We start from the raw sequence: 21,950 nt of genomic DNA, 5'->3' as shown, positions 1-21,950 counted from the left end.
ATCCTGATAGCAATATCACAATTTGACTTGTAGAAAATATCTCCTACTTATCAATTGATGAACTTAAGGGTTCATAAGGCACAACACATCGCGAAGGTTTTGCAAATGGGGTTGCAAGCAGAGTGGGTTTAACCATGGAGAAAACTCCGTAGTTAAGTGTGCTCGAGCCGGAGTAGTACTGGGTTGGGTGACCTCCGAGGAAGTCATGTGTTTCACCGCTGTGAGCATCACCTAGATCCAATGCATGTTAAGTGTTCCATTTATTGTCATGAGAGACGGGTTTGTGTAAACCACTACTCATGAAACATGGGTCAATGAGTTTGACTCAAAAACTACACAGTTAAATCCTGATAGCAATATCACAACACGCACACGTTTAACTCCAGGATAACATAGATTACTTCTCAAACATGTGAAATAACAATTATATCATCTGTACCTTTTTGGCGGACTGTTGCAGTGTTGTTGTGGACTTATTTCTGATTCCTTTGATGCTTGAATGATGGACTGTATGTATCTAATCACTGGATGATTAACACTTGATTCTTCACCACTGTTTCCTCCCCTCTATTTATCTCTTATTCGAAGGATTGATACTGTTGCTGAGTATATAATTTTGGTGCTGCTGATTGACGATGTCTGATGAACTGATCTGCTATTATGGATCAGTGCTTATGATTTTGGTTTGACTGCTGGTCTAATATAATCTGCTGACTGTATTGAACTCCCTCAATCATATTCAATTTTTGTGTAGTTGGATTTTGGTGCGATGTACTGTTGGATGCATTTTATTGGCTTGTTGACCTGCTCATGCCTTACACTGTGATCTGCCTTTTGATGAGTACTGATTCCTGGTTGAGTACTGATTATTTATTTTTTGATGCACAGCACATGTATCCCTTTCAATGCTTGGAATGAATTCTCCTTTATATTTTATTGGTAGAAGGGTCACCACCTTTCATAAGGATTGAGTCACCACTTTTTATTGTTTCCTCCGAGAATAATATATATCCCCCAAATTGATCTCCTTTGGATGTTCTTGTCAAATGAAATCTTCTCCCTTTTATCCTCCAATGTGAGGGAAATTTGACCTCTTTATAAATGGTCACAGACTTTTACATTTACCTCATTTCTGCCCTTTGAAAGAGTCATAATCTTCATAACTGTCCCGCTTTGAAAGAGTCAGAACCCTTTGAAAGAGATACAACCCTTCATTGCTGTATTTTGGAAGAGTCCTTTTCGGTGTTGGTCCTATTTAGTGTGCAACACATGGTGGGTTGATTGTTTGGGTTCAGTCCTATTTGGAGCATGTTCATTTATTTTTCAGTACCAGCTGTTACAGTGTAGTGTGTTGATCATAATATCATATCTGTTGGTCCTGAAAGCTCTGGAGATGGAGTTGCGTGTTGGAATGCAGGAGGCATGTTGTATTGGTCGAGGTAGGATGTTTTGTAGATATGTTTTCCTTATTTTCTTCTGATTCCTTTGTTCTTCTATTAGTCCTCCTTTAATTCCTATGCTCCCTTCTTTCTCCCATTTTCCAAATCCCCTTTCAAATGAATTCTCCTCCCTTTTATATCTTATGTTTACAGTTACAATTCTTCATTACATATCTCGACCTTCCATTAAAACTAAACTAACTTGTGATTATATTATATTATTTATTTATTTTTGTATTTTAATTTTATTATTATTTATTATTGAATCTTATTTTAGAAAGGGGACATTACAAGCCATCATGGAATTACTCCATCTCACCACTGTACCAGGGTCTGCTAAACGTGCACCATTACAATGTTTATTGTAACTGTCCAATGTCAGAAACCAGTAGTTGGTTTTGGATTCGATGGTTTGCTGAAATTTAAGGAAAACATTCCTAGGGACATAGCTTTGTCTGTTAATTCTAATCTTTGGTTGTTTTTCATATAGTGCTCACTTGGAATGGAATTTGGATGGTCTGCTGGAGAAGGTGTGGGAGTATTTGAATCTAACTCGAATATATACAAAGCCTAAGGGACTCAACCCTGATTATGAAGATCCTGTCATTCTTTCATCAAAAAGGCGGACTGTTGAAGATTTCTGTATCCGCATTCATAAGGATATGTTAAAACAGTTTAAGTAGTAAGTTTGATTACTATGATATTATGGACTGGTCATTGTTTTAAATTCTTGTTCTATTGTCATATATCTAACATCTTTTTATGTACTGAACAGTGCGTTGGTATGGGGTTCGAGTGCAAAGCACAAACCACAAAGAGTTGGGAAGGTAAGATCTTGCATGTTGACGGCAAGTTTTAATTACTTCACATGTAAATTGAACTTGTCATCTATACCATCAAAATAACTTTTTTGAAACAACTCTCATGTTTCTCACTTTTTTGTTTAGGATCATGAATTGGAGGATGAGGACGTAGTGCAGATCATAAAGAAAATTTAGCAAATTTTTCTGCTATAAAATTGTAAGCCTCCCAAACAAAGGGGGAGCTTTAGCATCACTTACATATGTTGTGGAAATGATGCTGATGTTCGTTAGCACTGTTGATCCGTTTGTTTGAAAGCAATTCTTGCATTGGCCATCTTCATGGATTGCAAATAGTCAAATGTTAAAAAGGCAGATCGACACTTCAAATATTGATCCCAGATAAATGTGTTGTCATGTAAGGGTTTATGAGTACGACATTACATAGGTCATAGAAGCTTGCTTGGATTCTTCGACGGTTGTGGTTACATGGCCCCCATTTGTAGGGGAACTGCAATTGTTTTTGTTCTTATAATGCCTTATATCGAAGATCTCCTGTCCCTCCTCAAATTGGTATGCATTTTTGGGTCATGTTGTGTTTTCTTTGAATTTTTCTGTATGCTAATATGTTTGGAGCACAATGTATGAAAATACTATAGTTTCCTTTTTTCTCTTCAGTTCGTAATTTAGAAGTTACAATCCAAACATGAGTATTTGTCCTGTTGATTTATGGCTTCTATGTTCTTCATGGTAAGAGTATACAAAACTGAAAATTACAGTAGGATTCTTACCTGCCAAATAATATGCAAATTAGATTATGATGCATCTGGGATATAGAGTTCACATTGATTGCATCTGCTGCTCATAAAACACAGGTAATCTTTACAAACTGTCCAAATCATTTTAATGCCTTAAAAACACTTATTACCACCACTAAGACTTGTATAGTTTATTTGTCTAATTCTGTACTATACTAATCTATAAATGTAAAAGTAATCTCAACTTTCCTCTCAATAAAAATTCAATGAATGAGGACATTTACACAGCACCAAATTTCCCACTTCATCAAAACACATCAAGCCGAACATTTCAATGGATGCCTGAACTGCCCAATAATATTTGTGAATTGATCATGAGTACGTAACTCTTGTGAATCAAGACCATAGTTCCCAAGCTCAGACTCGGTAAGGCTGACTTGAGTCGTGACGCGACAAAATGAAAAAACCCTTGAAATTTAGAGATTTTAACGATTTAAAACTTATTTCATGCACCCTTTATTGAATATAATAACATCATCAAATAGAAGCTGACATACATAAAAATAAAATATAAATGATAGATCGATCACATAACGTAAAATGTAAATTGTAGCTGAAGTAAATAGGAAGACATAGTGTCACAGTCATATATTTCTATTTTCAAGGTTTATGAGACCACAAGTACACCTGACACTCTTCAGAAATTCGCAAGAGAATATTCATAGATTGTTGAGTGACACTGGTAGGATTTCAGGTAGTGAAGATAGCATTTTGCAGCCTGATAACTGTAGGTCTGTCAGGTGTAGCTGATTGAATGAAACAGGCCGCATGCTCAACCACTCGCAATAACACAGAAATATGCTTTCAAGCTTGATAAATAGCCAAAATTATCTTTTAGTGAAATAGCATTTTGCAATTTGATAAATGTAGAATTTCCAACTGGATCAGCGGATTGGAAGAATCAGGCAACATGCTTGACTGATTGCAAGGGCTCAGATTTATTTTTCCTCAAGCTCCTTAAATTGCCACAATTATCAAGTAGTGAATATAAAGTTTCACCATCTAACAATTGTTGAATTTCTAGTGTATTAGGCTATTAGCTGACTAAAAGAATGAGCCAACATGCTCAACTGTATTCAACTCCCCTGATTTAAATTCTTTAAGCTTGTTAAATTGCCAAAACTATCAGGTAAGAATAACATGTCACACCATGATAGATTTAGATCTGCCAGATGTATCAGCTGGCTGAAAGAGTCAGGCAACATGCTCAATTGTCTGCAACTCCCCCCTCAAGCTTCTTAAACTGCCAATCCTGTCAGGTAGCAAAGATAACATTTCACACTGATAGATTTAGATCTGTCAGTCATATCAGCTGACTAAAAGAATCAGGTAACATAACACATGGCAACTGCCCAGATCTGCTTTCTTCATTTATTGAATTGCAGATTTATGCCCCCGATTCATGGCAATTTTAGGCGATTTATGTTGCATCACCGAGTTGGGTGAGTTTTGCCCAAAACTTGGCGAGCTAACTCGCCGAGTTAGCATTACTTGGCAGCCTTGACATGACTCGCAAAATTGCCAGAATGGTGGCGATTCTGGGATCTCTGATCAAGACACATCCAGTAATTCACTGTTACTAATCTTCAAGTCTTTCCAGACATACTCCAATATCCACGTGACAAAACTATCAAGCCTCTTGCTCCAAGAAAGGTGATAAATAAAGCCTCTTGCTCCAAGAAAGGAGATAAATAAGGATGTGTATCTCATTCTATTTACCATCTTTGAGTGAGAGGCTTATCTTAGATGTCCGAGATTCCTCTAACCACTTGTGTGCTATAGCCTCCTTTTTGATATGCATAAATTTAAGCCCTCTTGATTGTCACGATGTAGAGTTGATTATGCATTGCAAGACCACAGTTCTCTTTATTGCTTTTGATGTCAGCTAATAGTTTATTTATCTTTAACTTATCAATAGGTAAGAATCCACCATGTGCTATGTGATAGTGGATTCAATGTGGATGGCATACGAACAATTTTAACACCCATAGCAGTAACAAATTTTACAGGGTCTTTGGTAAATTGATAAGCGGTGGCTCATTAAGATAGATAGTGCTTATGTTAAACCTTGAAATTGTGACTCTGCGACATCTTCATAGAAGCACATTTGCCTCTTCAATTGCCATTGTTGGGTGTTATTTGATTGTGGTTTGAATGGCATCGGCAATCATTTTGATAATATTGCATATACTATTAACACGAATTGTTTTGCAAAGATCCACGACCTATGATTGGGTTAAACAAATATTGGCACGAGAGACTTTGAAAGTCACTTCAAATATGGGAAAAATATTCCACATTGGCAGTAACACTTTCACTTTTCCTCACTCGTAAGGACCAGCCACAATCGAATGCTCTAATATACCATTGAAAGTGTTGAAGAGCACACAGAACTGAAACTTACACCATGATTCACATGCACCAAAATTAAGCATTGGGGCACCGGATATAATGATGAATTGGGTTTCTATTTGGATTGATTGCTATTGCTTATAAAACAATTTTTGGATGTAACAACTTCCCAACCCTATTAAGTGCAAGTTTATCAGTTTAAATAGTGATTGACATCTAGGATTAATAAATTGTACCAGCATTCATGCAGATTAATTGCGAAAACTGATTTGGCAAGTAAATAAAGAGGATATGAATTGGCACACTAAATGAAGAAAATGTGCATTTGCTTGAATATTTTACAATATCTATTTCTACCTTGAAAGTGTGATTTCTTCGTTGGATGAGTGCCTTAAACTCTATGTTGATCCTTTTGCTATGTTTGCAGTCAAATTTGGTGGTTTTGGTTGGGTCAGCGATCAGGGATTTGTCCTTGAGTTTTGGACTTAACGTTCTATAATGCTCGCTTTTCACTCTATTGCTTTTGTTTATATGAGGGTTGATGACATTTACAATTACTTTCGTAGTTAGCTATAGTTTTGTTGATAGGGTGCACATTTTTGGAGGCCAAACTATAGAAATAAGTGTTAAAGATTGAAAACTACAATCTTTGCTCTTAGAGTGCAAACACAAATTTAGATTCCTTTTATAGTTAGCAATTGAACTAATAATAATTATTTTGAAAAAAGAAGCAGCAAGAGGGTGCTGGCCTCAGGTACATACAAATACAAGGCTCAATTGTAACAAACAAATTTTCTTAACTAAAAAGATAAAGCTATATTTTGAATTAAGAACAAATATGAAAAACAATACTTCAACCAATTTATCAAAGTGAACATCTTCAAGTCCATTTCATGTGATATTAATTGAATTAACATCCAACTGAAACAACAACCAACTGAAATAACTGATTTCTATCATAATTACAAAAAGAACTTAAATCATTACCATTTATTCTATGTTATTTGATATTCACAAGAGAAAGTAAATGCATAGTAAAGAAGGGTAGAAGAACATACAAAATCTAACTAGAGAGTCTTGTAATGGTTGTGCAAGCCTTGACTTTCAGATAAGAGGAGAAGCATTAACTTAGGTTTAACCTATCAACCGCGGGCCATATCAATCCCCCACACAATATTTTGATAAGAAAGACCTCCCTACCCCAGGGTTAGGCTTGGGGCACTATTAGTCTAGTCATCTAAGCAATATCGGTGTTTAGAATGTCTGCTCAGTAATAGACAGACATGTCTGATTAACTGGTGCCACTGACATCATGCGATTTATAGAAGGCAAGCATGCCTTTAACGACCTTGGCCAAAGTTTTGGATGAATTTCTAATACTTGATCACCATTGTTCGACTTGACAACAGGATAAATATATTGGACATGCATAAGCTTATTGAATAGTTCTTAAAAAAAAATCATATCAATTTTGATTCCTGTTCTTTGTTTTTGCAGAACTTCCTTTTCACCTCTTCACCCTCTCTCTTGGCCCAACCAGCGATGGTGAGTCCCGAGTGTCTGTTCATAGAGGATATCAATTCATTTGCTGAAACGTGGCTAATGGAAGATAATATTTTAGTACTGGCATGAAGGCATCCTTAAGACTCAAGGATTTCTCTTAAGAAAATTCCGAGGATTATAATTCAGATATAAAAGATAAGCTAATTCGAAAATGGAATCATAAAATGACATATCCATTCGGTTTCAGACTCAACATGGTTAGATAACTTGGTAAACTTGAACGGGTGAACTATTCGATAGTCTTATTTTACTTCAAAGTCAAGCATTGATCATTGAAAATCCTTGAAACTATCTTGCATCTAGATTTTTGGATGTAGTAAATATACCAAAACAAAGAATAGAAAACTATTCACATAACTTGATCAATGAAGGATTGGATCTTGGTTAATTCTGAAAGGCTGGCTCTCAAAAGTCTGGATTGCCAACACAGATTTGAGAATGCTGGGTCCCTTTGATAGCACAAACAACAGCTCAGTTTCACTCCAATATCCACTGTATGAAAAAAGAGAAAGAAAATGAGAAGAAGGAATGGTGAAGAAAAACAATATCAATGATCCCTGGAAGACCACTATCGAGCTTTTTAAATGTAAAGCAATATAGAAGACTTCTATTGAAGTCGCGACTCTTGATGACAGTTACAAGAAAGATTATCGGCTTCTTGGTTGACCGATTCAGAAGAAGGAAATCGCCAAGTGTACTCATTGTCTCTCATAGAGACTTATAATTTTAAAAGAAAGAATTCAAAGGAATCCTTATCAAAATAATTGTATGTATATCTACACACACACACACACACACACACACACACACACATATATATGTATAATGCGTGTCCAATGTATGTACCCTATTACGTAGTTGCTAGGTCCTTACCAAGGTAGTTAAAGGTTATACGTGTCGATCTAATAAATGAACTAGGGTAGTGCCCCATTTCGTAGATTCCGTTAAGCAATGGTTCCCCCCTTTGTCTACTCCTGCAACCACCTATGCAACATTTTCCACAATAATAACAAGTTATCCATGATAAATCTATACCAACATATAACATAGATTGTAGTAAATAAATTAGTTAGCTACCATCATTTAGTAAACAAGCAACTGCTAACTACCATCATCAACATATGACAAGTAACAGTTAACTACCATCATCAATAAACAATTATCATAATAATTGATAACAACCAAATTCATATGAAACAACAGTTACATATAACTACCCTTTTCACATGAATAGGGAAAAACAATAGTTTTTAACTAATCATTTCCATGACTATAATAAATTTTTAAATAGGCCAAAATTTTGGGATGTAACATACCCTTCCTCTTATGTTTTCATTGTCCCCAACGAATTCCATAAATAAAATTTTAAAGTAATGTCTAACCAAGTTTTTATTATTATTTTATTTTAACATTGTAGTTATAAAAGAAAATGAAAAAAAAAAAGATCAGGGTCTAGCCCTAGAGAAAAGATGGGGTTACTTTTGAAAAATCTCAGTGTAGTCTTCCCAGGTAGCATTATCCTCTACATACTGATCCCACTAGATCTTGCACTAAGTCACATCTTGATTTCATAAGTGTAGCTTACGACCTCAAGTATTCTAAGTGGTTCTATTTCCACCACTCCTGGATTTCATACCTGTAGGAGGTTCCAATCAATTATATGATCATGATGGGTGATGTATTTTTTAAGATATGACACATGAAAGACGTCATGCATCCTAGCAAGAGCTAGGGGTAGTGCAATTCTGTAGGCTACTAGGTCCATGATTTACAATACCTCAAAGGGTCCCACATATCTTGGGGCTAACTTGGCATTCTTACCAAGCTTGATGATAATCTTTTGGGGTTTTACTTTTAGTAGCACCTTTTCTCTTACTGAGAATTCTCTGTGTCCTTTTAGTATCTGCATAAATTTTCTGTCTATCGCTTGCTTCTTTCAATCTTTGATGGATTTGAATTACTTATTCTTCCATCTCCTTGAGCATTTTAGGTATGATAATAATTCTATCCTCAACACAATTCTAGCTTACATGGGTTCTGCCTTTGTGACCATATAGGGCCTCAAAGGGATCCATCTTAATGGTGGATTGATAGGAATTATTATAAGCAAATTCTACCAAGGATAGATACATTTCCCACTAATATTGCCGATCCATATAATAAACTCTTAAAAGATCCTCCAAAACTTGGTTACTCTTTATGTTTGACCATCAATCTCGGGATGATAAGCCAAGCTAATATTTAACTTAGTTCATAATGCTTTGAATAATGTTTGCCAAAATCTAGAGGTTATTCTAGCATCCTTGTCTGAGATGATTTTCTCTAGAATTCTATGAAGTCTAAAAATCTCTTTCATGAACTTGTGAACAATTTCTAGAGCTCCATCAGTTAGGTTTCCCAGTATGAAGTGAGAAACCTTAGTCGATCTATCCACCACTACTAGGATGGTGTTGTGTTTGTTTCGTGTCATAGGTAGTCCTTGTACAAAATCCATGGAAACTATTTGCCATTTCCACTCTGGTACTTTGTTTGGGTGTAGGAGGCTAGCTGGGTAACGATGTTATGCTTTTACTCTTTGGAACTCCAGGCAAAATCTGTTATCTCTCTTTTCATTCCTTTCCAAAAATATAGTGGTTTTATATCTGACAACATTTTAGTCAATCCAGGATGTCCTGAATAAGGAGCTGAGTGGGATTCCTCTAGAATCATTCTTTGAAGTTCGAGTTTGTTGGGTATGTATATCCTATCGTGATACCTTAGTAATCCATCTTCTTCTATTCTAAAATCTAAGTACCTGGGATCCTATGTACCTCTAATAAGAGCATGATTGACCTCTGTATAGATTTCATCTTGCTTTATATGTTGTAATACTTGATCCCTTAATCTAAATTTATGATGGCCTTTGCGGAAATATGTCTTCTTTTGCTTAAGGCATCTGCGACCTTGTTTTCGTTACCCTTAATATAATTAATGTCAAAGTCGTAATCTGCTAGAAATTCCATCCATCTCCTTTGCCTAGCATTAAAGTTGGGTTGAGTAAAGGTATACTTTAGACCATGGTGATAAGATCGAAGTTCGAAAGGTTTCCCAATCAAATAGTGTCTCCACATTTCACACAATAGCTACTAGTTCTAGATCATGAGGAGCATAATTTTCTCATAGTTCTTTAACTTCCTTGACTCATACACAATCACTTGCTCTTCCTACATTAGTACACCTCCTACTTCTTCCCCAGATGCATCAGTTATAACTACAAATTTCTTTTGTGGGTTGGGTACTCTAAGTATAGGTGCAGTAGTTAACTTCTCTTTCTTCTCTTTCAAATACCTAAAAGATGTCTGACATTTTTAAGTTCTTATAAATTTCTTTCCCTTCTTTTGAAGTGAAGTGATCAAGTAAGTTATTTTGGAGAAATTTCTGAAAAACTTCCTATAGAATTTTGCCAATTCCATGAAACTTTTGACTTCTATCACATTCTTAGGTATATGCCATTCCCTAATTGCTTTGATTTTTGAAGAATCTACGACTCTTCCTTTAGCTGAAATAATATGTCCTAAATATTGGATTTCTTTCTAATAAAAAGCACACTTAGACAACTTCCCATATAGTTTATGTTCTTTCAGCCTTTGTAGGACTTTTTCTAGATGCTCTTGATGTTCTTTTTCATTTTTCGAGTAGATTAGGATATTATCTATGAAGACCGATACAAACTTATCCAAACAATCTTGAAAAATGTTGTTCATCAAATTCATGAAAGTTGCCGGAGCATTGGCTAACTCGAAGGGTAATATCGTGAACTCATAATACTCGTATCTAGTTCTGAATGTAGTCTTGTGAATGTCCTCATCCTTGATGCGGAGCTGATGATATCCCAACCTTAAGTCAAATCTTTGAAAATATTGTAGTTCCTTTCATTTGATCAAAGAGGTCGTCGATTCTAGGAAGTGGGTATCGGTTCTTGATGGTGACCTTATTGAGTATCCTATAGTTTATGCACAATCTCATAGTTCCGTCCTTTCTGATGAACAATATTGGGGCTCCCCAAGGTGAAACACTGGGTCGAATAAGTTTCTTATCTAACATATCCTGCAACTACAATTGTAACTCCATTAATTTTGTGGTGGTCATTCGATAAGGAGCTTGAGAAATTGGTTTTACTCCAAGTACGAAATCTATGGTGAAATCAAAAACTCTGGATGGAGGTATTCTAGGGAGTTCTTCTAGAAATACATCCTGGAATTTCTTAAGGTATCGATACTTCTCCTCAAGGGATTCATTCATTTTCTCTCTAATTTCTCCCTCTTCAAAATATGGTCTTCTCTATACGTGGCATGTGTAGGTTTCCTTGAATCTTTAAACCTTAATGCAAAGATCTCACAACCTTTTCTTCTACATTTCTTGAGTTGCATGGTAGATATCTGTCTCGGTTTAATTTCATGTATTACTCCCTTAATGTTTACAGATTTTCCTTGGTCATCTAAACAGTCTACAATTTGGCAAGACAATCAACCTTGGCCCTATGCTCACTGAGCTAGTTAATGACTATTATAATGTTAGTCAACATGATGTGTGCTGACAAAAAATAATTAAACAAACAAGACAAAGAGGCCATTGCCCAAATAGATCGGTCCAAATCTCACACCGCTAGGGAAGGCGAGAGAGAAACAACCAACACCCACACATAGATCACAAAGGGAAATCCCACAAAGGGGGTCCAAACTTGCACCACAAAAGACAGAGGGCATGAGCTCCTACTTTGCCTTTGGTCAACTATCCAATCTATACAATCCTTAGGTTCTCCAACAAAGGAGACTCTAGTAGGGAAATCCACAACACAATTGCCAAAGTGTTGAAGAAATTGAGTCATGTCAGTAGAACCATGGTGGAAGGCTATAGAAGAAGAGGGAGCATAAGTGCCCACTTGGCTAGAGTGCCAAGAACAAGTAGCGTAAGTGGCAATAGTAGGAAGATTTGGAGAGTAGTTGAAGCCAGTCCATGAGTGACAGTTGTGGTTAGGTCATGAACAAGAACATGAGCCTTAACTAGAACTTCTGTAGGATTAGTATCATCATTAGCAATCCGTGGGCCATCAAAGGAGGATTCTGAGAGGTAGTCATCCACACAAACAATAAAATGTTGAGAACAAGCATCCTTCCACCATGTAGTGGCACCTTTGTGGTGCAAAAGAGCACAATCCAAAGCCAAGTGATTGGTAGAAACACAATGTCGACAACCAAAAGGGAAGCCCTCATAATCCAACACTTGTGTCCATGGTCAGTCCCTAACCATAATCACGACGTCACCAAGGAGTGGCTAAGAAAGTTCAAGTCAACCAAACTACAAATAAAAGTAGTAAGGCCGAAGGCTATCATAGCATCATCAACCTTCAAGAACCCCCCAAGGGAGTTCCCAATAGCCTTATAGCAAGACATCTCCCAGAAATGCAGTGGGAGATTAGGAAGGCAAAATCACAAGAAGTGCACATTAAGTAGTTTAGTGAGAGGGTTGAAAGAAACTATCCAAGGTCACAATGAGATCTTGACCTTCAAAAGAAGATAAGGTAGAAATAAAGAAACCCATAGCACAAGAGTGAAGCTCAAAATCATTAGAGACATGGAGTTTTCAATTGTTAGTTACCAAACAATGAAGATCTTGAAGAGAAGGCCAAAAACTTGAAAATCTATCCACCAACCCACATTGCTAGTAGCAGTCAATATTATCCACCACTTTAGGGCAGCAAACCACCATAGCTAAGGCCTTGACACAAGAAATGTGATAAACTTTTACTCTTGAGGGATTAGTAGAAGTAGACTTAGCAACATGAGCATAACTCTTCTCAAATCTAGCAACATATTTTGATAGGGGAAGTCCTCCATTCCCGACATTAGGCCCAAGACCACTAGCAACAACTCCCTAAAGGCCTACAAAAGAAATGGTAGGGTCCCCAATAACAGGTGAAAAGGGGTAGCAAAAGCACCAAGAGGCACGCCCAAAGTCAATTGTGCTAGAAGGAGAAGTCCCAAAAGTGGGATACTAAATCCTGGATGAGTAAGAACAACAATTGAGCTTGCATAAATGACAGAGGCCAACATCATCTCCATTATAGGATCAACATTAAATGCAAAAGGGGACAAAATCCGAACAATTGGAGAAGCAGAAACTAGTGCGAAATCAATTCAAACAAGATCTAAATTGACTTTCAATATTCATTGATATTTAGATGAATTAATATAAATGTTAAAAATACCAGAGTCATTAATTTTTGATGTGTAAATATATGCATTGAATACCTCCAAAATCTGGGCAATGCATATATGGTGCAAATTTTTGGATTGGTAATGCGAAAAGGGTATCGGTGGAAATTGGTCAAATTTACATTCGCAGAGTTTGGAATTGAATGGGTCAAGATCACAATCATGATCATGGTCACAGTCATGGTCACGACCATGACCACTTGCATGACCTCAAATTTGTGGTGCGAAACTGACTTCAATTATAAAATAGGGCAACTTAGTGTGGGAATCAAACATGTCAAAGTATGTGTAGGTTTACATATAATCAATTTATGGGTATGACAAATGTATGGGATGCAAATATAATGATGGGGTAAGTGATAAGTGCATAGGAATATGACTAATAGATATGTAGATGACATATGCAATGGACTTCTCTTTGCATAGAATGCCATCATTTAAAAATTTGTTAATGTATGAAAGGGTGCCTAAAACTAAATGGGACATGACATGTGTATTAAATTTACCATTATATTTTTCTCCCATTTTGAGTTGTACGTAGAGTTTTCAATGCTCATGTATCTTCTAGTATGTAGACAATACAAAAATGCATATTAAGTACACAATCTTACATTAATGAACACAAAAAGAGTTCAATGTAAAGTAATGGATGTTATAATTATATTGTATGTATTTTGACACATGTCTTCATAGGAACCAAAGATGTATCAACACATGTATCTATGCCTATCTACGAAATTGAAGATAAAGCATTAGCAATAGAATATGCCCCCCTGAAATTAGTTCATTTGAAATACAAAAAGAATTATAGAAGAGTAAAAATTTATTCATAAATGTAAATATAAGCTAACGTGCAATCTTGTCAAATCATTATTGTAAGGAGTACAATGTACACATCATATGAATTTCTTTAGTGATAAGGATAGTAAGGTTGGAAACTAGATATGATAAGAATGGATATGATATTGCTCTTAATAGACAATGAATGGTTACAAGACCCTTAACAACTAAGAACACCTAAGTAAATGAGGCACTAGTAGCATATACCTCTTACGATGTATCTAAGACCTTGATAAGACAAGACGTCATTATCGGATATGAACAAATAAATATATGATATGTAGTTAATAATGTGAGAGGTCCCAATCTAACTATTTAGATTCTAGATAGGTCATGCAAGCAAACATTGTGAGGATAATATGTACTCTTCATCTTGCAATCTTCAAGTCTTAATTTAATTGTAGATGATTAAATAGTTTTTGATATCTAATGATCATGGAGAATATAATGTGGATGACCAAAAGTGTATGCAAACATATATTTATTATTATTTTATTTGTCTACATGTCTTGAAATGATATTTGTCATGGATATTTAAAAAAGAATTAGTGTTGAGTTATTGTACATCTTCCTCATCAAGGGTTATCACAAGATACTATTTGCACTCATGGATCATATTTGATTGAGAAAGTGGCCGTATGGGATTATGATTTTTTCTTAATTAAATAATCAATCTAGCAAGGAGATTGGCCCTTACACCACTACAACCCAAGGGTTGTTCAAAAAAAACTATTAAAAAGGTCAAGAACGACCTCTTACAATAGACTAGCAATACAAATTCTAAACCTCTACAAGAATGGGTAGACATCTCACCCAACCACAATAGAGGGAGAAGAGTGAGAGATCTCAAGGTGATTCTAACTTTGTTGATGGAAAACCATTGAGATAAAATTATCAAAAGTGTCCCCACTATAAAGGAATGATAGTGATGCCCCCAAAGAGAGAGAATCAATGGAAACAATAAGAATAAAGTGCTAATAATCTTGAACTTCAACAACTATAAGTTGGGGAAGCATAGGAGAAACAACACTTGAAGAAAGGTTTATGTTGTTAGAGGGAGTTGTATCACCAACATGAGGTGGAGCAGTAGTAGCACCTTGGGGGGAGGCATCATCAACCTGCAAAGGGTTATCAAAGGAAGAGACAGAGACCATAAAGGTCAAATGATAACCATTTGAATCCTTCGACCAAGTGGTTGAACCTTTTTAGTGCAAGAGAACAATCTGAAGCCAAATGACCCATAAGGAAACACTACCTACTTCAAAAGGATATGCCCTCAAAATCAAGAAATTAGGTCCAAGGCTTGTCTCCAATCATAAGAACTACTACATCTTTTAGAAGGGATGTAGAGATGTCAATGTCAACCAGAATACAAAAAAATGTAGAGCTACTTGTCACTGTGGTAGGCTCATACACCTTTAGGAAATGATCAATAGAGTCCAATGGTCTTTTAGGGGCTGTCTACAATGACCTTCATATGGAGAATTTTGAAAGCATTTTGGGTAACTTGAGGTAGTGCAGAAGTGGCATATTAAATGGAATTGAGAAAACTTGAAAATTTAATTTTTGTTATTTTTGATGTTTCAAAAAGGTGTATTTTCTAAGGCCTTCGGAGTGGAATTTGGGTTCAAAATTGATGCATGTCCCTTAAAAAGATATGTCAAAGGTAGCATGATGAGAGATTGAAATTAGATGACTCGAAGAACTTTCCAATGATATATGCCATTACAAGTTTTGAGGAATGACCAAAAAGTTATGACCCTCCAAAATTAGGGTAATAAAATACCATAGTCACATAGTTTCTTCCAAGTTCATGGCCTCTTTTCCTTTAAATGCTTAATCTTCCAAAGTGCACTTGCTGCAGACAATGCCATTTGTTAGCAGACATGAGTTTTGGTTGCAGTATTCCTTTTTTTTCCAAAGTCCTCACTTGAGTGCTATGCATCTATTGAGTGCTAACCACAATTCACTATTGTTGGCAAGCTTGAGCATCACTAAGGAAAGACATGTAGATGTCTCTTAGACATATTAAGGAAGATAGTCCCCACTTGAGTGTCGTGTGGCCTTTCTATTGCTAATTGAAATAACTTTGCCAACGAGCCCCAATCTCTTCACTACAAAAAGATATGTGGGTATCTCGTGTGAGTTTGTGGAGCTTCAATACTTGTTCTAGGGGAGTTTTTGTGCCAATGTGCCACATGTTTCTCCTGTTACAACCAAATGCTTTTATGAGTCCAATGTTTGTGGGCTCATTGTTTCTTTTAGTTTGGGCACAAACTATCACGATGATTAGAAAGGAGATGGTAGCTGAGCATAATGATGAACACAATGATTCTATTGAAGATCAAGGGAGAGTTGTTAGTTTTTAGAGCCAATGATAAAGATCTTACCTTCTCAGGGTTTGCAAAGATGAATACTTGACACTTTTTTTCTGTTAGGGTTTTCAGGCTACTACTTCCAAACTAATATATATTGTCAAATATTTTTAGTTTCAAGAGGACTCTCACTTTTGTGAAAAGCTACTTGTTACAAAATTATAGTTGTATTTAGTGCATTTAAATCAATATAATACAATCAATCATGCTTTCAAATCCTTAATATTCTTTAAGATTCATTGTCCAGATAAGTTTCTGTGTTGTTTTATTGACTTTAGTGTATGTACCTTTGGTTTCTACTGATTAGATTATGCTTTAGTGTCTCTATTATGTAATTTTCATTTTATGATTCATTTTATGTCTACGCTTTAAAAGGTTTTAAATATATGTGATTGTGCCTGGAGTACTTGTTTAAAGGTTGCCTTGATATTTCATTTTGTGGAATAGTTTGTGCATTTTAAAGTGTTCTAAAAGCTTGGTGTATCACCCTTTATTGTTTTAAGTATAGTTCTTTCCTCTTTTCTCAACAAAATGAAGAGATAACTTCTAAGATCTTGAAGGTCTCTTAATGAAAATCACATAAGGTTCCCCATTCATTAAACTTCCCAAAGGTTGTATACCTCAAAAGAAATTTTAGGTATCAACAATTCTTTTCTAGCATGTTTGGTGAGACAAAACTTGCATAGCTGAAGAATCAATGCACTCTTTAGTTTTTTCACCCTTCAAGAGGAAAATTCCAAGCACTTGGTGACTTTGTAGCCAAAATTTGGCTAAGATCTTAGTGTATTGTTCCCTATGCCTAAATATGTGGGGTATTATGAACAATGAAGTTTTCTCCACCTTTTTCAAAAGATGAAAGAATTTCACTGCCATATCTACAACTTGAAGCAAAAAATGCTTCAATTGTTTCTCCATATTCCTCTGTTATAACAAGTTATGGGAAATTTTCTAATGGTTTCTCTCTCACCCAACACTAAAATGTAGAAAATATCAGTTATAGAGAGATATTGAAATTCCCAAGTAGAGCTAAAATCTCTTGAGGAGGAGGAATATCAATGATGATAAAATGAGTTTTATTATCATGCTATTATTATTTAGAAAAAAGTTGAGGTCCCAAGAGAATAAGAAGATCAATTTCTTGCAATTCAAATTACTACTAGGAATGAAAGGACTAGGCAACTAGCGATTGTAGTAGTATAAGAAGAAAAAGAAGAAGAAAAAGATCCAATCCCTCTCTTTGCTAAGCTCTTCTAAATTGTAGAAGGTGAGGAGGAAAATTTCTAGCAACAAGATAACAAAGAGATAAATGATGAAAATGAAGAATAGGATTTATTCTTCTTATTTGAAGATTTTCCTCACTTTTTGGAACATGAGGTAGAAGAAAGCAATGAGATGCCAAGAGTAGACCAATTCTGGCACAAAATAGAGGTCTTATGTTTGAACCTCAATACTGAGCCATCACTTTCTGAGGAAGAGGTCTCTATTCCGCTAGAGGATCCATCAATGCTAGCCTTTGTTGGCCATCTAGAGATTTGGGTAGAAGAGATTTCAAGATGAAGTCTCATCAGACATCTTTCCTAGATCTACAAGTCACCCCTAGTCATGGTCACCTCTGAGCATGAAGATGAACACAAAAGAGAGCAAAAATGACTTTCACAATCCTTGCAGGAGGAAATTTTTAGATATTGGTGATCTTTTTTGTTCAGAAGTTTTGCAAGACTTTCCATCATGTTGGATGCCTTTCAAGCTTCATTCTTTGGATAGTTGTCCAAAAACATGAAACATATCATAGGCGGAAGGGAAGCTACTTCAACAAGCTAATTAATGACTTTTTTTTAACATTATTGTAACATAAACATATGCACATAGTAAATTAAAATTATGTTGTTTTCCAAATAGTGTTGTTGCACATGCTACAATCTCCTTAAGAGAATGCATGTGGTAGTTTCTAGTTTTCCTTCAAGTGTGTTCTTGCACAAGTTTTTGTATCCCCTCTTATTTCAAAGATAATATGCAAAACTACAGATTCTGAGGTTTTTTGTTGGTAGGTTGAGATACCCCATGAGTTGCCAAATTGTAGAGCTATTATCATGACCTTCATCTAGAACATTTTGAAAGTGATTTGGAATATTGTGTAGAATTAAAAAAAGAGAGTTAGTTTTTATATATTTTTCTATATTTTTAAATGGTGCATTTTTGGAAGCCTTCAAAGTAGAATTTAAGATCAAAACTAGTTAACATCCCTCAATAGGCTGTGCCAAAGGTAGTGCGACAAGGAATTGAAATTATATCTCCTAGAGAATTTTCTAACAATATATGCCATTACGAGTTTTGAGTAGCGAGCATAAAGTTATGACCCTCTAAAGTTGGGGCAGTAAGATACCAAAATTATGTGGTTCCTTTGAAGTCTGCAACCTCTTTTCTTTCAAATGCTTCATCTTCCAAAGTGTGCTCATTGAAGAGAGTGCCATATGTTAGCACAATGCGGGTTTTAGTTGTGGTGCCACATGTTTATCCTATTGTAATTGAATGCTTCCATGTGTCCAACACTTAGGGGTTCATTGTTTCTTTTTAGTTTGGGAATAATTTTTAGTAAAATTACCACAATGATTACAAAGGAGATGGTAGTTGAGCATAATGATGAATGATCCAATTTTGTTAATGGATCAAGGGCTAGCTATTAGTTTTTAGAGACAACAATGGAGATCTCAACTTCTTAGGGCTTGCAAAGATGAACACTTGGTGCTCTTTCTGAGTTGTTTCCTGTCAGGGTTTCCAGGCCACCACTTCCTAAGATATATTGTAAATTCTTTATAATATTGACAAGTCTTTCACTTTTATGTAAAGTTACTTGTTGTAAACCTTAAGATGTATTTTGTGCATTTGAATCAATATAATACAATCAATGAATCTTTCTTTTGGTCCATCAGTTTTCTATGAGATTCATTGCTCAAATAAGTTTATGTGTTATTTTATTGGCTTTAGCATATGCATATTTGGTTTCTACTAAGTAGATTGTGCTTTAGCTTTCTTGATCTGTAACTATCATTATGTGTGTATGCTTTAAAGGGTTATGAATGTTTGTGATTATGCCTAGAGTAGTTATTTAAAGGTTACCTTGATATATCATTTTGTGTAGTAGCGTGTGCATATTAAAGTGTTCTAAAACCTTTATGTATTCCTTTACTATTTTAAGTATATTTATTTCCATTTTACTCAACATAATGAAGAGACTATCTAGAGTTTGGCAAAGAGACAATGATTCCCCCAAATTGACAATTTTCTCTATATCAAATCATCTTCTTCCTTAGAAGTAAAAGAAGCAATAAAGAAAATATTGCACAAGGGAAGAGCTCAATGGTACTAGAGACAAATGATAGCCAAGAATATGTTACCCAATGATGTGAGTCCAGAAGAAAGGGCTAACAACCAACAGATCTATAGAGTAATCCACAATGTAAATCCACATTATCCACCACATTTGGACCACACACTACCATAGGAGAGGTCTTGGCATAGGTAATGGGACAAGTTTGTTTCCTTAGGAGTAGTAGATTTTACATCTCAGTCATAGCTCAACCCACCTACAATAACTACATTTGGAAGGATGCCTTGACTGTCATAGCCTTAATAGGAGAAATCCCACCACCACTCAACTTAGGAAGTGTCTCTGAGTCTCCCACAAGCAAATGAACAAAAACACCAAACCCAAGGAGGGGCATTCTTGAAGCTCCAACCATCAGAGGCTCAAGAAAAGCCCCCCATCCCATAAGTAATGCAAGGGAAGTGACAACAAACCTAGGCAAATTTGAAAAGTCTGTTGAGAAGAGACCCCTGACAAAAAAAGAAAACATCTATCGCAAATTTTTTTACTTCAAACATTTAGATTACATATGTAGTATTCTTGGTATTATGAGATTTATCATGTTAAAGTGGTGTTAGAGAAGTTGCATTCTATTTTAGTCAGTTAACCAAGAGGATATGAATATTGGTTTTTCAAATGGAGGTTTTAGACACTTAATTCTCAATCCATGATATGTACCATTTTTTTTGAAAACCATTGATGGTTTCTTGTTTCTCATTATCTATATAATGGAGCATTCAGATATAGGTTTAATATACACATTTTACATGTGCACAACTAATGTTAGATTGAGGAGAGAAGTTTGTCAACTATATAGTTTTTATCCAAAAAATTAATAAACTTGTACTCTCTTTAATGGTAAAGTTTTTACCACAAGAGTTCTATATGCACATTTCATTTTATGTTATGTTTTATTATGTTTAATTGATTTCACATGCTATTTCAATTTTATTGATTGAAAGAAAGCATTGAAATTTGTATTTTTTTCTTAATGTTATTTCCATAGTTCAATCTATATCTTTGAATATTTTGTATTAGATTTTTGGTTTTGATAAGAAGTGGTCACCTTTCTTAGGAAAGGTTTCCCATTTTCAAGACTAAGACAAAATAAATCTAATCTCAATGTTAGTTTTTTTGGGACTTATGAAGGCTTTTATGTACTTGATTTTATAAATTCATGTGTATTAGAAGCCATGAATTGTTCACTTGGATTAGAGTGAGTAATTCATTTGTGTTGATTCCAAAATTTGAGAACTTAAAAATAAAAGATTTCCTTGAAGAGAGGGTTCAATGAAGAAATATTTGAAATAAGGATAACCCAAAAGGTTATGTCTAATTAATATAAATAAGATAAGATACGATAAGATAAGATAATGATATTAATGTTTGGCAAAAAACCAACAAAGGGTCTAAGGGACTAGAAGATACAACAAGGCAAGCAAACAACCTAGCAGGAGCACCAAACGGTGTCCGAAAAAAGATGAGCAACAAAACAAAATGAAGAGAGGAAATAAGGATGAATAAATGAGAGGACTAGATATCCTTTCTCGATACAAAGAAATCTATCACTAAGGGATAAGATCCAGGGAGATTAGGATCCTGAGCCTGAATCTAGTAGCCCTGGGAGTAGAATGTCACTGCCTATGAATGCATTATGTGATCTAATAGATCTGGTGTGTCCTGATGTGGGTGTATCCAGTGGTCACTTCCTGCCAGTAAAGAATGAAAAGGGGGGGAAGAAGGCAGTTATCAGATGATCTAGGGCATAACTCTGAGAAAACATGAGCTGTAAAGTGTGGTCACAGAGCTGTGAAGTCTCATGGAGATAGAGGGCTAAACATTGCTGGTTGGGGTAGTTGAAGAAGGTTGACAAAGATCTGTAGTCTTTGAATAGGTAGTAAAACCTGCCTCTAATCTCATAGTAGATGGGAAATCTAAAGATGAAATGGGTCTCGGTCTCCATCTTAGATAGAGTACAAAAGTGATAGATCTGATCATCTTTGACCAAGTGATGATCAGCCAAGCAACACAGTCTATGTGAACCCACTTTGAATGACCCTAGGGAGATATGAAGGGTATGGCTCCAATGCCGACTAAGGCAGAAAGGGTGCATAATAATCCCCTCATGGATCTTAAGAAAATGCT

The 21,950-nt window shown here is 35.5% G+C and overlaps 1 protein-coding gene across 1 annotated transcript in view; it reads left to right on the top strand.

Moving 5' to 3' along the window:
* LOC149536342 (GTP-binding protein-like protein) overlaps positions 1 to 2,809 on the top strand; it is a 49,182-nt gene extending 46,373 nt beyond the window's left edge. Inside the window, exons 8-10 of the mRNA XM_089807525.1 lie at positions 1,930 to 2,121; positions 2,215 to 2,266; positions 2,387 to 2,809. Of these exons, the coding sequence (XP_089663651.1) occupies positions 1,930 to 2,121; positions 2,215 to 2,266; positions 2,387 to 2,437 (295 nt within the window). The 3' untranslated portion in view covers positions 2,438 to 2,809. The remainder of the gene's footprint in view (positions 1 to 1,929; positions 2,122 to 2,214; positions 2,267 to 2,386) is intronic.
* The last annotated feature ends 19,141 nt before the right edge of the window (positions 2,810 to 21,950 follow it).

The sequence above is a fragment of the Cupressus sempervirens genome, chromosome 10 (genome assembly GCF_028749045.1).
Source record: "Cupressus sempervirens isolate cs-2001-9-10 chromosome 10, ASM2874904v1, whole genome shotgun sequence".
In the NCBI taxonomy this organism is placed as follows: Eukaryota; Viridiplantae; Streptophyta; class Pinopsida; order Cupressales; family Cupressaceae; genus Cupressus; species Cupressus sempervirens.
Note: the sequence above shows the minus strand (reverse complement) of the source record. Positions and strands in the feature narration are given on the sequence as shown.